Source organism: Hypanus sabinus, chromosome 3, assembly GCF_030144855.1.
Source record: "Hypanus sabinus isolate sHypSab1 chromosome 3, sHypSab1.hap1, whole genome shotgun sequence".
NCBI classification, from domain to species: Eukaryota; Metazoa; Chordata; class Chondrichthyes; order Myliobatiformes; family Dasyatidae; genus Hypanus; species Hypanus sabinus.
Genome location: NC_082708.1, coordinates 154,177,577 through 154,194,515, shown reverse-complemented (window position 1 = coordinate 154,194,515; position 16,939 = coordinate 154,177,577). Strand labels below are relative to the sequence as shown.

At 39.9% G+C, this 16,939-nt stretch overlaps 1 protein-coding gene across 3 annotated transcripts in view; it reads right to left on the bottom strand.

Moving 5' to 3' along the window:
- ccser1 (coiled-coil serine-rich protein 1) overlaps positions 1-16,939 on the bottom strand; it is a 1,385,167-nt gene that overhangs the window by 182,570 nt on the left and 1,185,658 nt on the right. Inside the window, exon 10 of one of the 3 annotated variants that reach the window (XM_059965412.1) lies at positions 5,754-5,799. The exons of the other annotated variants lie outside the window; for them this stretch is intronic. Within the exon in view, the coding sequence (XP_059821395.1) occupies positions 5,791-5,799 (9 nt within the window). The 3' untranslated portion in view covers positions 5,754-5,790. The remainder of the gene's footprint in view (positions 1-5,753; positions 5,800-16,939) is intronic. 3 annotated transcript variants of the gene reach the window in all.

The following is a 16,939-nucleotide window of genomic DNA, read 5'->3' as shown; positions in this document are numbered from 1 at the left end:
GGAATAAAGTTCTAACCTACTCAATGTGTTCCTCAAACTCAGGTCATCATGACCTGGCAACATCCTTGTAAATTTTCTCGCATTCTTTCAATCTTATTGTTATTATTCCTGAAGGTAGGTGACCAGAACTACAGACAATACTGTGCATTTGGCCTCATCAACATCTTATACACCTTCAACATAACACCCCAATTCCTGGATTCAAAACTTTTATTTATGAAGGCTAACGTGTGAAAAGCTTTCTTTAGGACCCTATCTGAGGAAGTTCAAGCGATAAGTATTGGAAGAGAAAGGTATACTTGACAAATTATGGGAAGCAGAAACAAAAATATCAAAATGCATGACTTTCAAAAGATTTAGTAACTTTTATCTCCAGTATTTTATCAAGTTTTTTTTGCGAATATGAATTCTTCTGATTTCCCCACCAGTTTTAATGATCACTTGCGGTTGGTTTATGTCAGAATTAATCTCATATTTAGAAAATAAATGAAGTTTAAGAATATTCTTAGCAAGAGCCCTGGTGAGTCCAATACCTTGAGCACCCAGGATAAGAAAATGTTCACATAGACACACAAAAAAGGTTCCCATAATCACCACGTTAGTCAAAATATGACTGGATATTTTAAACCCATGGTAAAATCATACCTAATTCACTGAAATCTTCTTTCCTTGTTGGTGAGTGGCTTGAATGCTTAACTAGATGACAAATCATTAATTAATAGCAGTATAATTTGCATTGTGGGTAAAGCTTCTACATTGGTGGCTATAACCTTGACACATATCTTAACCTTGACATCAAAATGGCACAGTTAGTAGAGCCACTTTCTCGGTGCCACAGATCTAGGTTCAATCCTGACCTTTGGTGCGGCCTGCATGTTTGCAGATAATCCCTGTGAATGTATGGGATTTTTCTAGGAGCTCGCTTTACTTTACACATCCCAGTGAGATGCAATCAGTAAGCAAAATGGCCACTAAATTGCCCCTAGTGTGTAGGCGAGCAGTGGAGTCTGGAGCAGAAAGGAAGGAGTTGAAGATAATTTGGGAGAATAAAAATTGGGATTAGTGTTAGATTATTGTACAATGGATTGCTGATAGTAAATTGGTAAATTGTTTATTTGATACCACGTACCAAGGTATCATGAACAAAATTTTGTTTTGCATACCATTTATACAGATCATTTTATTACAATGCATTGAGGTAGTACAATAACAGAGTGCACAGTTTTATAGTCACAGAGAAACTGCTGTGCAGGCAGGCATTAAAGAGCAAGGGAATGAAGAGGTAATTTGTAAGGTCAAGAGCCCATCTTATAATAATAGGAGATCAGTATGATAATATGGACCTGAGTACAGGCCTTCAGCCATTTCTATCCTCTGTCCAATGGGAGTTGCAGTGCAGAAGAGAGAATATCCAGAATGGATAATGTCTTTGATTATGTTGTGTGCTTTACCAAGGCAGTGAGATGTGCAGACAGAGTCTATGAAGGGAAGGCAGGGTCCTGTGATGTTCGGAGCATTATCCACAACCCTATGCAGCTTCTTGTAGTCACAGGCAGAACAGTTGCCCTATCAAGCCACTAAGCCTTCAGAAATGATGCATTGATAAAGATTGGTGAGATTCAAAGGGACACATGGTTGGCGTGGATTCAGAAAGCTGAAAGGCCTGTTTTATAGTCTCTCTATGCCTCTTAAAGCCAATGGAAATCCTGTGAACAAGCCTCCTGAATGCCACTTATTATATATTCTGTGAAATTCTCATAACTCTTCAGCCAAAATTATGGTAAATGAGTGGGTGAAGACCAACATGAACCACACCCAAAGATCGAAACTACCTGCCAGGCACTGCTTGTAACTTGAGTATCTGCTGATATCTTCAATTATTTTCAAAGAATATCAAATAGCCTCTGGACAGAATAACTCATTTTTCTAAAGAATGTGTGTTTGTTCCAATGAAAAAGCTAGAGAATTGAATAAATACAATGCTGCTTCAAAATACAATGCTGCTTCAAAACAAACTCATTCCTGAGATGTGTGTAAAAACTCAAGACTATAACAAATCCAGCAAATGGTAATCAATATCACTTAGATGATGCATGAAGGATAAAACACTAATTGAAAACCACACTTTCAAACAGGTCGCAGTATGTCAACCCTTTCTGAGAGCATTTCTCAATAAGCAGTTAAATCTAAAATAGACTGTCAAAAAAAAAATCACATGACTTCTATTGTCATCCAAAGTCAAGTTGTTCAAAGTAGAGTAGAAATACAATCTTTACTGAGAGCCTGAAATAATACTACTCATTTTGATTGTCATTAAGAACCTTTTAAATCTTCAAAGGTGTGGACAACATTAGAGCAGTGATTTTTCAAGATGATATATTGGTTCTCTTGAAGACATTTCAACAGTGACATACTCACTAAAATTTAGTAATCCTAACAACATGGTAATTCGAAAAAATCCGTTGGAAGTTATAACTCCCTAATGCACAATTTGACATAAAGTCAGGATAACAAATAGGATTTTATAACATATAACATAGTGAATGCATTTTCATCAATAAAATTTTCCAGTTTCTGACTCAATGTATTCATGTTTTTGCAAAGAATACATTTCCCTTCCAAAAAATATACATTTTCATATTTTATGCATTCATTATGTACAACAGGTATTTAGTAATATGGTTTTCATTCTAGCTGGGCGAGTTAAGCTGGTGACTAACTTAAGCAGCGAAGTCTTTTGCAAAGTTCTCAGCTTGAATGTGTATTAGTGGAGTCTCCATCTCTGATTTGAACTACGTATGGTGAAGTTTGAACAAAATACAGTTGAGTTCAGTTTCAAATTCTATGGTCAAATAATCTTTCAAGATCCAGTGGATGGAGAAAAGAGTTTTACATTTAGCAGCGGCAAATTAAAAATGACCTTGGAGTGGTTATTTATTATGATCCACAAAACACAGCTAAGGGAGAGATGATGGCCAATAGAGCCAAGTGGAGGAAGGGCAATGTACAGAAAGGTAAACTGAGCAAGACAACACTCAAGTGTATAAGCATGGGACATAGGCAGATGGATCCATATGGTGGTAGCGATATGCTGGGATGTTGTAGGGATGGAAAAGGTGAACAAAGAGCACGTTGAGGTACTGATGGGAGTGAGAAAGTAATACCAAAGGTGTGAGCTACCTGAAATTGTAAAATTTAATGTTCATTCCAGTGTTCTACAGATCATCCAAGAAAAATATGAGGCTTTGTACTTCTGGTTTGCGTTTCTTCTCATCACAATGGTGGAGTGGGAATGGGAAGGAGCAGTTGAAATAAATTGCAAATGGAAGCTCAAGGTAGTTATTCTTAATTTGTCAGTCACCTAGTCCATGCTTAGTTTCACTGTGGTGGTAGACACCACATTGTGAGCATTGAAGGTCTGAGGAAGGGCACACAAATTTCTTCCTCATTTGGAAAAGGTGTCAGAGGAGGCTGAGGGACAAATGTTGCGCTGCTTGTGATTGCAGGACAAAGGTGGATGGGAAGGGATGAGCAGTCGTGACAGACCTGGAAAAGTGGTTCTTGCAGAGAGCAGAAGGAAGGAAGAAGAGGTATGACTGATGACTAATGGACCTGGTGGAAATAGTGAAGGATCATATGCTGGAATTGGAGGCAGAGACCAATGGGGTGAAAGGAAAGGTCCTCTCTGTTTTTGCTCAGAGAGTGAGGTCAGTAAGACTGAACACACATGAACAGGATGGAATTTGTGAGAGGACTCAATCAACATCAGCGGAGGGGAGCTACATTTATGGAAAAAAAGGGCATTTCAGAAGTCCTAAAATGAAAGACCTCATTTTGTGGACAGATTCAACAGAGATGGAGAAACTGAGAGAAAGAACAGGAGAAAGGATGGGTGTGAAGCGTAGGTGAGATAGCTGTGAGTCTTTGTGGATCTATAGAAGATATTGGTGCATATCCTGTGATGAAAATTAAGAGATTCAGTGCTGCATTTTGAAAATTAAAACAAAGGTAATTAATAATCATGTTTTAGTGCAGCTGAACTGTTGTATCCAAATGAAAGGAAAAAAAAAGTAGGGAAATAAATATTTTTTATGGCTTGGTATCATTATTTTATTACTTGTTTTATGGCAATAATAGCAATGATAACAATAATATCCCTTATTGAGCATTGGAAATCAAGTGATTCATGGACTGGGTAAGAGCATTCTGTTAATTCTACTCTTTAATTCTGGTTACACAGGAAATGAAATATACTGTTGGTGGTTGCAATGGCCTGTACACTTCAAATGTTTTTTTTTACAAAATTCTTCTACCAGGTACCTTTGACAAATTGATACACAAAGGGTTAACATAGATATATGGTCAAAATGCATTAATCTGTCCAACCTCCCTTTGCACCAATCCAGCATCCTTCACAATTTCCTCATCTGAAACTGTCAGAGAATCCCACTGTTCCTTCCTTCCTTTTCCTTTTAACGCTTGTACAGCCTTCTCTTAAGTGTACAAATGTTATTTACCTCAATCATTCCTTGGGTTGCCAGTTCTGCATTTCCACCACTCTTTTGGAAAAGAAGGGTCTACTAATTACTAGGTTACTTGGTGACTTCCTTGTATCATGGCCTGTAGTTATGTTCTACCGCAGAAATGAAAATACTTCTTGTCCTTTCAATTAAAACCTCCATGGAAGATCTTTCTGCATTCTGCTCACTATACATTAAATAATTTGTGTTAAGTTTCACTATCTTTGATATGACTTTCTGTTCATTTTCCCTTTACAAGTTGGATTTTATGCCCTATTTATAACTGATATATAAAAATTAAAACTATCCAATGTTCTTAAAAGTGCTGTGCTCCATATGCATGCATGATGGCAAAAAGGAATTAGTTAATCATGTTTAAAGAAAAGATATACTGGTGTGGTTTATTTTATCGGTTTTGGCTGTCCATGCTGACTAACTGATACTATAAAGTCAGCACTGTCCCCATGGTATTGGGAGGATACTTAAACATGACTTCAAATTGGTAAGTGGCTGCTATGTTGACTGCATTTTGGATCAATGCCTGAATTGTTTCCAAAGAAGAAACAAGATCATTTTTAAGAAGTATTTATGAACATCAAAATAAAAAAAAACCTTCTTGATGTGCCACTGATTGCACAAGTAAGTGCAAAGATTTTAACTGAGACCCAAGACACTGATGTCGAGATAAGGCATGTGATTCTGCTTTTTGATGTGTAGAGTCAACTGGTGCCATCTCATGGTAACAAAACAATATGAGGATCCATCACCTGCAGGTCATATGTTATTAAGTTGTACAATGACAATATTGTAGGCTTATAAGAACCTTATCAATAATCTTATCAGATGTTTCTCCACAGAAGGAATTATTGAAAGGAAAACCAACTACTTGTGTCAGATAAGCACAACAAATGCCATTATATTAAAACAGTAAAGCCATTACTACATAGAATAGATTTGCCTGGAACTTTCCCAGCTGAATATAGTAATCATTATAACAGAGTATTACTTTGATCTTGAAATTTAGACCTTCTTCAGTCATTTAGGCCACAAAATAAAGCCTGCCTCAGCCACTATATTGTATGGTTAGGGTATTGATAAAGGAAAAACTTGCAGGCATCAATGAACAAAGCAGAATTCCAAATAAAAACAAAACATTATTAAAACAAAAGTCATTCAACAAATAATAATGGCTATTAGAAAGGTCAATGGATTGTACCTTAATTTGCACCATACCTGAATACTTGGGACTTTCTTCAGAATGTTGTCATGATTAACTTAGCTGTAGCAACGAATGCAGAATGATTGGATGAAAAAAAAATAAAAGAACAAAAGCAAAATGAGACACTATTGATGTAAAAATAAATAAAACAGAAAAAACAATTAAATTATCAGTAAAACATGGCTTTGTTGAAATGAACACACTTACTAAATGCAGAAATTTAATAGAGAAGCAGAGCAGAAATAACAAATTTCACGAGACCTTCAGGGTAGTTTCCAATAATTACACATCAGTAAAAGCAACACAACAGACTATGTATTGAGACAATAACATCAAGTCACCTTCAAATAACTGAAGAGTTTAGATTCCCCCGCGCCTGAATGAATAGTTTTGAGGGCTCTCAATACAACACCTGTGATCAATGCAATCCCATTTCACATAAATTAAAAAAACCCAGAAAATGGTCTAAGTTACTTTTTATGCCATTATGGTCTGTTATTTGTTATGCCTTTATAGTGTGAAAGTTCCTTGAACTATTTGTGACAAATCCCTGACCAGATTCAGAGAATATGTCACAGCTGCACAGAGTCAGTGTTTTATTCATTGGATTCGCTTTTCAGAAACACTGTTCAGCAGTTCAGAAACACCCTTGGAAGGAACACACTCATCCTATGTCACCTTGACTTTAAACAGGTGAGGTCCTGGGGTTATGGTGTGTTCCTGTTTACTTATATTTTCCATATTTCTTTAAATAAATCTCTTCTTTTCAATGGTATCTAACATATTGATCAATAGACAATGGGTGCAGAAGTAGACCATTCAGCCCTTCGAGCCTGCACTGCCATTCTGAGAACATGGCTGATCATCTACTATCAATACCCAGTTCCTGCCTAGTCCCCATATCCCTCGATTCCTCTATCCATAAGATACCTATCTAGCTCCTTCTTGAAAGCATCCAGAGAATTGGCCTCCACTGCTTTCCGAAGCAGTGCATTCCAGAACCCCACAACTGAGCATTTATCACATGATTCGATGAGCCTTTTCAGGGACTCATTAAAGCAATGGTCATACTATTCTAATCACATAGTAGTGAGATCTGGTTAGACTACCATTTATACTAGAGCTCGCTGAACCACATCAGCTTGTGTTCTGTAATGAGTCAATTTTTAAATTATCCTGCGTTCTTTCAAATCATCCCTCCTTATCCTTGCATCCTCCTCAGACCCATCACCCTCTGAGGAGACACAGAGCGTAGACACCTGAATCAGGAGCAATGAACAAAGCACTGGGTGAATTCTGCAAGTCAAGCAGCAACTCTGGACATAAATGAACTGCCGACATTTTGGGTTGAGACTTTTTATCTGGACTACAGATTTGAAAAATTCATCAGTCTAAATGAAATGTTGACTGACCATTTCCTTCCGTAATCAGGGTCTAATCCATTGTGCTCTTCCAGCATTTTGTATGTTGCTATCACCCTTTGTTTTTAGTCTCTTGTGCATCCTTAGTTTTACTTCTTCCACCACCCAACAGCAAATGGCCATAATCTCTCAAATTGGCTCCATAAGCATTCCATACCTCCTCTTCACTGCCTACCTCTTTGACTAAAACTTTGGTCAGCTGTCCTATTATGTGGTTTAGCATCAAAAGTTATTTGACTGCATTTTAAGAAGCATCTTCAAATATTTCATAACATTGTAGATTTCTGTACATATGCTTGTTATTTTAGTTGAAGTTTAAAATCTAATGGAAGCATACTGCTCCAAATATCCATTAATTCATATGCAATTGCCCAAATATATTCTTAGCAATTATGTTATTTCAATAGTAATAGGGCAACAGCAATTTGATTTAGCACTACTTAACTCCCTTAACAGTTTTCTCAAGAAACTTTACTCTCTCACTGATTTTATATTATCAGTTCTAAAAGTGCCGTAAGTTTTTGACTATAAACTTAGGACAATAAATTTACATCATCTTTAAATAAAACGTTCCCTGGAAATTGGATTTGAATAATAACATTTGTTATTTTTTCATGGATATATGGTGGCCTGCACACGCAGGACTCGAACCGCCATCGGGAGCCGCGGGCAGACACGTGGTAGCGCGTTTGGAACTACCCGCTCGGGGCTGACCTTCTGGGGACAGTCTGATGTCACATCTGCCCCGTGGGTCGCAGGGGCCCACGGGAGGAGAGATTTAAGTGCGCGATTTTGAATCAGTAAAGGCATTCTGAGTTCAGCTCTCTTTGCCTTCGTGTGTTTCTCTAGTAGTGCATTACGCGCGACTACAGATAAAACTCAAAATTTGAGCAAATTCAGTGTATTGAAATATTATCCAATTAAGTATTTGGCTGAACACTTCTTGTTTTTGGAGTGAGTTTTGACAATGGGATTTTCTCTTCATATGTTATGCTTGTGATAGTAAGCTGCACATGCATAGTGACCATTAATTATTGACAGTTGGAAATTGGAGACTGATTTCATGACTTACAACCTCCATATTAATCCATATATCAACAAAGAATTCACAATGCTGAAAGGAGTCAACAATACTACATCAGTGCAGAAATCCAGGTTCTATGTTGACCTCAAGCTCTGTGTGGAAGTCAGGCTTTCTCCCCATGTGGGTTTCCTCCCACATTCTAAAGATGTGCTGGTTGCTGAGTTAATGATCCATTTGGAGAGAATTAATGGCAAGTGTAAAAGAACACTTTCAAGAAACAAATACCCTTGTATGTAGGAAAGTGGCCGAATCTGGTGGGATTCAATAACAATGTGGAGAAAGTAATAAATGGGACTGATATAGAATAAATAGAAATGGGTGGTTGAAGGTTGGTGCAGACTTGCTGGGCTGAATGGCCTATATTTGTACAGTATCTGTCTATGAATCTGGCCATTGCTGATAGTTCTGACTACATCCAAGCAACAATCCCTCTAATTTTTTTTCCTTTAAACAGCTGGGCCTGACATTGCTCTGAGCGGAATTTCTTTTCCTTTTGTACACAGCCTGAAAATGGCACAACACTTTATAATAACATTATATGAAAGAAAATTCCAGCTACCCAGCAACAAAGGCTATGTGTGCAGGTCCATTTCAGTTACTGCATTTCAATTGTGCGCACCCCGAAAACTTAGAGGGATTCCTAAGTATTCAGAGAACTAGTAACGGTGTTTGACAATCCCCTCGAACTCTGATTCTGTGATACCTGGGGTAAGGGTGCAAGGGGACACTCTATGCTCAAGGGGTCCCTCCACAAAGAATGCAACTCCTGTTTCCCTTCTCCCATACATTGGCAAGTGTGCTCCTTTACTTCTCCACGTGATCAGGCCCGAGGTTGCCATGAGGTCTCTTTGAGAGCAATTTCCCTGTTTGCCCTTTGTCAGTAAAGTAAGGACATGAATCCCCGAATTGTACATAATCACACTAGAGTCAATGCTGGAGCTGTATAGCTGTAGGAGCTTGGTTTAAAACCAGGCCTCAGCTGCTGTCTGTGCAGAGTTTGTATGTCCTCCCTGGGACTGTCGTTCCTAAGATGCTCTGCCTTTTTCCCAGGCTCCAAAGATTATCAAGCTGCTGAAAATTGTCCGGAGAGTATGTCGAGAATTGGAGAACACTGCGGGCATTGTTAAAGAATAGTTTTCAGAGAAAAAATTTAAGTCAGGGATTTCACTTGGAACCAGCACAGACTCAATGAACTGAATGTCTCCGGTCTTGAGAAAATGCTACATAAATAATGACAATAGACAATAGATGAAGAAGTAGACCATTTGGCCCTACGAGCCTGCACCACCATTCTGAGATCATGGCTGATCATTTACTATCAATACCCGGTTCCTGCCTTGTCCCCATATCCCTTGATTCCCCTATCCATAAGATACCTATCTAGCTCCTTCTTGAAAGCATAAAGAAAATTGGCCTCCACTGCCTTCTGAGGCAGTGCATTTCACACCCCCACAACTCTCTGGGAGAAGTAGTTTATCCTTAACTCTGTCCTAAATGACCTACCCCTTATTCTTAAACCATGCCCTCTGGTACTGGACTCTCCCAGCATCTGGAACACATTTCCTGCCTCTATCTTGTCCAATCCCTTAATAACCTTATATGTTGCAATCAGATCCCCTCGCAATCTCCTTAATTCCAGAGGGTACAAGCCCAGTCTCTCTAACCTCTCTGCGTAAGGCAGTCCGAACATCCCAGGAATTAACCTTGTGAATCTACGCTGCACTTCCTCTACAGCCAGGATGTCCTTCCTTAACCCTGGAGACCAAAACTGTACACAATACTCCAGGTGTGGTCTCACCAGGGCCCTGTACAAATGCAAGAGGATTTCCTTGCTCTTGGACTCAATTCCCTTTGCAATAAAGGCCAACATTCCATTAGCCTTCTTCACTGCCTGCTGCACTTGCTCATTCACCTTCAGTGACTGATGAACAAGGACTCCTAGATCTCTTTGTATTTCTCCCTTACCTAACTCTACACCGTTCAGATAATAATCTGCCTTCCTGTTCTTACTCCCAAAGTGGATAACCTCACACTTATTCACATTAAACGTCATCTGCCAAGTATCTGCCCACTCACCCAGCCTATCCAAGCAACCCTGAATTCTCCTAACATCCTCATCACATGTCACACTGCCACCCAGCTTAGTATCATCAGCAAACTTGCTGATGATTTTCTCAATGCCTTCCTCTAAGTCGTTGATGTAAATCGTAAACAGCTGTGGTCCCAATACCGAGCCCTGTGGCACTCCACTAGTCACCACCTGCCATTCTGAGAAACACCCATTCACCGCTACCCTTTGCTTTCTATCTGCCAACCAGTTTTCTATCTTTGTCAATGTCTTCCCCCCAATGCCATGAGCTCTGAGTTTATCCACCAATCTCCTATGTGGGACCTTATCAAATGCCTTCTGAAAATTGAGGTACACTACATCCACTGGATCTCCCTTGTCTAACTTTTTGGTTACATCCTCGAAAATCTCCAATAGATTAGTCAAGCATGATTTGCCCTTGGTAAATCCATGCTGGCTTGGCCCAATCCTACCACTGCTATCTAGATATGCCACTATTTCATCTTTAATAATGGACTCTACCATCTTCCCCACTACTGATGTTAGGCTGACAGGATGATAGTTCTCTGTTTTCTCCCTCCCTCCTTTCTTAAAAAGTGGGATAACATTAGCCATTCTCCAACCCTCAGGAACTGATCCTGAATCTAAGGAACATTGGAAAATGATTACCAATGCATCCTCAATTTCCAGAGCCACTTCCTTTATTACCCTAGGATATAGACCATCTGGACCTGGGGATTTATCAGCCAGTCCCATCAGTCTACTCATCACCGTTTCCTTCCTAATGTCAATCTGTTTCATTTCCTCTGTTACCCTATGTCCTTGGCCCATCCAGACATCTGGGAGATTGCTTGTGTCTTCCCTAGTGAAGACAGATCTACAGTACTTACTAAATTCTTCTGCCATTTCTCTGTTTCCCATAACAATTTCATCCAATTCATTCTTCAAGGGCCCAACATTGTTCTTAACTATCTTCTGTCTCTTCACATACCTAAAAAAGCTTTTGCTATCCTCCTTTATATTCCTGGCTAGCTTGCATTCATACCTCATTTTTTTCTCCCCATATTGCCTTTTTAGTTAAGTTCTGTTGTTCCTTAAAAATTTCCCAATCATCTGTCTTCCCACTCACCTTAGCTCTGTCATACTTTTTTTTTAATGCTATGCAATCTCTGACTTCCTTTGTCAACCACTGTGGCCCCTTTCCCCCCCTTTGAATCCTTCCTTCTCCAGGGGATGAACTGATTTTGCACCTTGTGCATTATTCCCAAGAATACCTGCCATTGCTGTCTCACTGTCTTTTCTGCTAGGATATCCATCCAGTTAACTTTGGCCAGCTCCTCCCTCATGGCTCCATAGTTTCCCCTGTTCAACTGCAACACTGACACCTCCGATGTGCTCTTATCCTTCTCAAATTGCAGATAAAAACTTATCATATTATGGTCACTACCTCCTAATGGCTCCTTTACTTCAAGATCACTTATCAAATCCTGTTCATTACACAACACTAAATCCAGAATAGCCGTGTCCCTGGTCGGCTCTCGTACAAGCTGTTCCAAGAATGCATCCCGTAGGAACTCTACAAACTCCCTATCCTGGGGTTCAGCACCAACCTGATTCTCCCAGTTCACCTGCATGTTGACCCATAACTACTGCGACATTACCTTTGCCACATGCCAACGTTAACTCCCTATTCAACTTGCACCCGATATCCATGCTACTGTTTGGGAGCCTGTAGACAACACCCATTAGGGTCTTTTTGCCCTTACTGTTCCTCAGTTCTATCCACTTCTCCTGATCCTATGTCCCCCCTTGCAAAGGACAGAATCTCATTCCTCACCAACAGGGCCACCCCACCCCCTCTGACCACATTTCTGTCCCTACGATAGCACGTATACCCTTGTACATTCATTTCCCAGGTCTGATCTCCCTGCAGCCATGTCTCCGTTATCCCAACAACATCATAGTTACCCATTTGCACCTGAGCTTCAAGCTCATCCGCCTTATTTCTGACATTTCCTGCATTCAGATACAGAATTTTTAGCCCATTTCTCCTCTCTCTGTTTCAATCGCTGCCTAATGATGTCTCTTAAAGGGAGTAAACCATAATAATGATTTCTTTAAGTCCTAATTTTGCACTTCCTTTGAATGAATTGCAATTGAAATTCATGGTACAAATAGTTATTAAGAAGGAAATCTAATTACAGTCATCTGTCTGTGTACAATTTGTCCTGTTGCAAATCTAACCACCCTATCATCTCTTCCCTTTCATCTGGAAAACCTCTGACCACTGGAATTTCCTTCAAGCATCACTACCTCTCCATTCATTTCACCTGTTTTAAAGTGCTCCTTTAAACTTTTGATTTTTCTAAATGCAAGTTGTTGCGGTTTTCATTCTGCAATAAATTGTTTGCCATTAATGTTTTATTTTTAATTGGCATTTTGCCGATACTTTTTTTTCCAAGAAGCACAGAAGAAAGAACAATGAAGCTCAGCATAGATTAGATGTGGTGAAGGGCATGCCTCTGTGTTGTAGTAGTCTACAATTTTATAATTCTATAACCAAGTGATATTTTACAACAATCCCTAAGCTTCATTACATCCAGTAATCAAACTACCTTTACATTCCGGGGTTTTTAATAATTCTCAAAACTAATCAATAAGCTCCAGGACCTTAGCCTTAATACTTCCTTGTGCAATTAGATCCTTGATTTCCTCACTTGCAGACCCCAGTTAGTTTGGATTGGCAAAACAACAGCACCTCCATGATCTCCATTGACACCGGTGCACCATCCTGCTACGTGCTTCACCCTCTTCTCTACTCGTTTTATACACATGACATTTTGGCTATGCACAGGCCAATGCCATAATCAGATTTGCTGACAACACCACTGTCATTAGCCGGATCAAAGATAGTGAGGAAGCAGCAGAAAGAAGGGAGTTTAAAGATCTGGCCACAACAACAACCTCTCACTCAATAATTTACTTTGAACTTTGAAATTCCAGTTTACCATGTTGAGATGTGAGTTTACTCTCTGATTACTATTCCAGGCCTTCGGATGCAAGTCCAGTAATTGAATACAACAGCTTACTAAGATTTGCCTGGCACATTGTGCCAGGACAAGGAGGACGGTAATAGTCTCTTTCCAGCCTCACTCTTGAGAAGGGAAAGATTTAAAATGGACCTTGTCCACCTGGATGTCAGTGAGCATATGGAACAATTTAAGAGCATAATCACACACATAGGAAGAACAGGAACAGGCTATCAAGCTTGCTGAATCTATTTTGTCATTTAATAGGGTCATGGCTGATCTGACCACAGACTCAGCCCGACCATCTACCTTTTCTCCAGAACTCTTAACTCCCTTGCTATGCAGAAATCAGTATCTTCACAGATTCATTATACTCTGGGAAAAGCAGATTCCCTTCATCTCTATCCATATCGCTTCCATGGACCTTAAGATAATAACCCATAGCTCTAGTCTGCTGGAGAAAGACTAAGAGGAAGGCATTAAGCTGCCGGAGGAAGTGGTTGAAGCAGGTACCATTGAAGAAGCACTTAGGTAGGTACATTGAGGGGTGGGGTGGAGAGGAATATGGGTCAAATGCAGCAAATTCAGATTAGCTGTGTGGGTACTGAGGTCAGCATCGACTGGATGGCTGAAGGACCTGCATCCATCATGTATTGCTATATGACTCTACGATAAGCACTCGGTGCACGAGACCCGAATTTGATCCTGACCTCAGGGGTTGTCAATATGGAATCTGCATGTTCTCTCTGTCGTCAATGGAGACCAGTCTTTGACTTAGTCTTGTCCCCAATGTACTTATGTGACTGGTTAAATCCTATACAGGTTTTCTGCTGCCGAAGTGATGGGCCACGCACTCACCCGAGAAAAGGTGATGAGTACTGGGGATGACAAATGGTTGTTTCTTCTTCGCTTGAATCCCGGGTGTCATATCTGATCTTTGCGTTAGCTTCCACCCAAAGAGTCGCATCATCACTAAACATACCTGCTTCAGCCTCAGTTACATTCCGCCACTGAGATGTCACTGTGCAAATGGATCACCTGCATGCCAATATTTGAAAGGTTCAGAAGCTTAAAATAGCTTCCTTATTCACAAGTGAATGTTAAAAGAATGATCAAACAATTTTCCTCAACTGCAGACTTTCGAGTGTGGGTAGCTCCAGGCAAGAATCTGGATGTGCTTGAATACTGCATTTTGAGACAGTTTAAGCTCTATACTGAAACTTGCAGTTTGTTACGATGATTAAATATTTCTTGCCCAAAGTCAACCTGTTCTTCAGGGAACACACACAAAACGCTGGTGGAACACATCAGGCCAGGTAGCATCTATACGAAGAAGTATAGTCCTGACAAAGGGTCTCGGCCCAAAAAGTCAACTATACTTCTACCTACAGATGCTGCCTGACCTGCTGCGTTCCACCAGCATTACGTGTGTGTATTGCTTGAATTTCCAGTGTCTGCAGATATCCTTGTGTTTGCTGTTCTTCAGGGATACCTCTACTTTTCCCAATAAAGCGAGAAGAGAGAGGCAAGACCATTTCATCATTGTGCAGTCTATTTCACAGTCTTTGATTTTATACAGCATTTGCTATATAGCAAAACCTTGATTGGACTAGAATAGATTAGTTGAGAATTTAGAAAAGTACAGCAGTGAACAGGCCCTTCAGCCCACCATGTTTGTGCAGACCCTAATGCCATGGTTTGTATTCCTCCATTCTTTTGGTGTTCATATAATATTCTATTGTTCACATAAATATAACTTCTATGAAAATTAAAAACTCAACTGTAGATTTTGGATATCTATGCTAGAAATACTCCAAAGTTCAGATTGCATATATGTAAGAAAGGCAGAGTTTACGTTTCAGGCCAAAGACTACTTGTCAGAAATGGAAAGAAGACCAAAGAAACTTGTTTAGTCACAGCGATGGTGGAGGAGAGTGATATCTTAGACAAGGTAATAAAGAATTACTTCAGGTGATATTTGTGTTGGGCAAACTTTTTTTTAAACTAAAAGTGAACAGATTGATTGACACATTTGCATACAGTAGAGAAATCGTATTGGTATTGGTTTATTGTCACATCCACCAAAAACAGTAGGTGACATCCAAAGTCTGATATTTTTCCGTCCTGTTGACGTAGTTTTCATGGCAAACAATCATTAAAAGTTGAAATAAACAAGATCTATTTCTAAGATCTCACATTGTGGTTCTGATGAAAAGTTATCAACCTGAAATATTAATACTGCTTCTCTCTCCACCCATGTTACCCGACCTGCTAAGAATTTCCCAATACTTTTAATTTTTATTTCAGATTTTCAGCAACTCGTCTTCTCCATCAAACACGCTCTGATTGCAGAGGCATAGCAATAGTTTATCCTTAGTAAGGTATCATACACAAGGTGGAATAAATACAAATGCTTATCTGCAAATCCACAATTCCTCATTGCAGTAGACAAGCTTTTGGCCCATCACAAACATACTGACTCACAGAGCAATACCATTCCTCTAATACCTTCCCCTTATATTTTCACACCCACCTTAGGACATCAAAAAGCAGGTACACATCTTCCAAACCTGCAGGTTTTTGGGATGTGGGAGGAAACTGAATCATGCAGGGAAACCCACATAGGCATCAGTCAAGGTCAACATCAAACCTGAATCACTGGGGCTGTGAGGCAGCAGCTTTAATAATACCACTGAAACATCCATCACCATTGGCGAGACCACATTCGGAATGTCAGATTTAGTGTTTACCATAAGACAAAGGAGCAGAACTTGGCCATTCGGCCCATCGAGTCTGCTCCGCCATTTCATCATGAGCTGATCCAATCTCCCTTTCAGTCCCATTCCCCCACCCTCTCACGATAACCTCTGATGCCCTGACTACTCAGATACCTATCAATCTTTGCCTTAAATACACCCAATGACGGCCTCCGCTGCTGCCTGTGACAACAAATTTCATAGATTCACCACCCTCTGGCTAAAAATTCTTTTTCACATCTCAGTTCTGAATGGGCACCCTGCATTCTTCAAGTCAAGTCCTCTCGTACTAGAATCCCCCGCCATGGGAAACAACTTTGCCACATCCACTCTGTCCATGCCTTTCAACATTCAAAATGTTTCTATGAGGTCCCCCCTCATTCTTCTAAACTCCAAGGAGTACAGTCCAAGAGCGGTCAAACGTTCCTCATATGTTAACCCTCTCATTCCCGGAATCATTCTAGTGAATCTTCTCTGAACCTTCTCCAATGTCAGCTCATCCTTTCTTGAATAAGGAGCCCAAAACTGCACACAGTATTCCAAGTGAGGTCTTAGCAGTGCCTTATAGAGCCTTAACAACACATCCCTGCTCCTATACTCTATTCCTCTCGAAATGAATGCCAACATTGCATTCGCCTTCTTCATCACCGACTCAGCCTGGAGTTTAACCTTAAGGGTATCCTGCACGAGGACTCCCAAATCCCGTTGCATCTCAGATCTTTGAATTCTCTCGCCATTTAAATAATAGCCTGCCCGTTTATTTCTTCTACCAAAGTGCATGACCGTACACTTTCCGATATTGTAATTCATTTGCCACTTCCTCCCTCAATCTATCCAAGTCT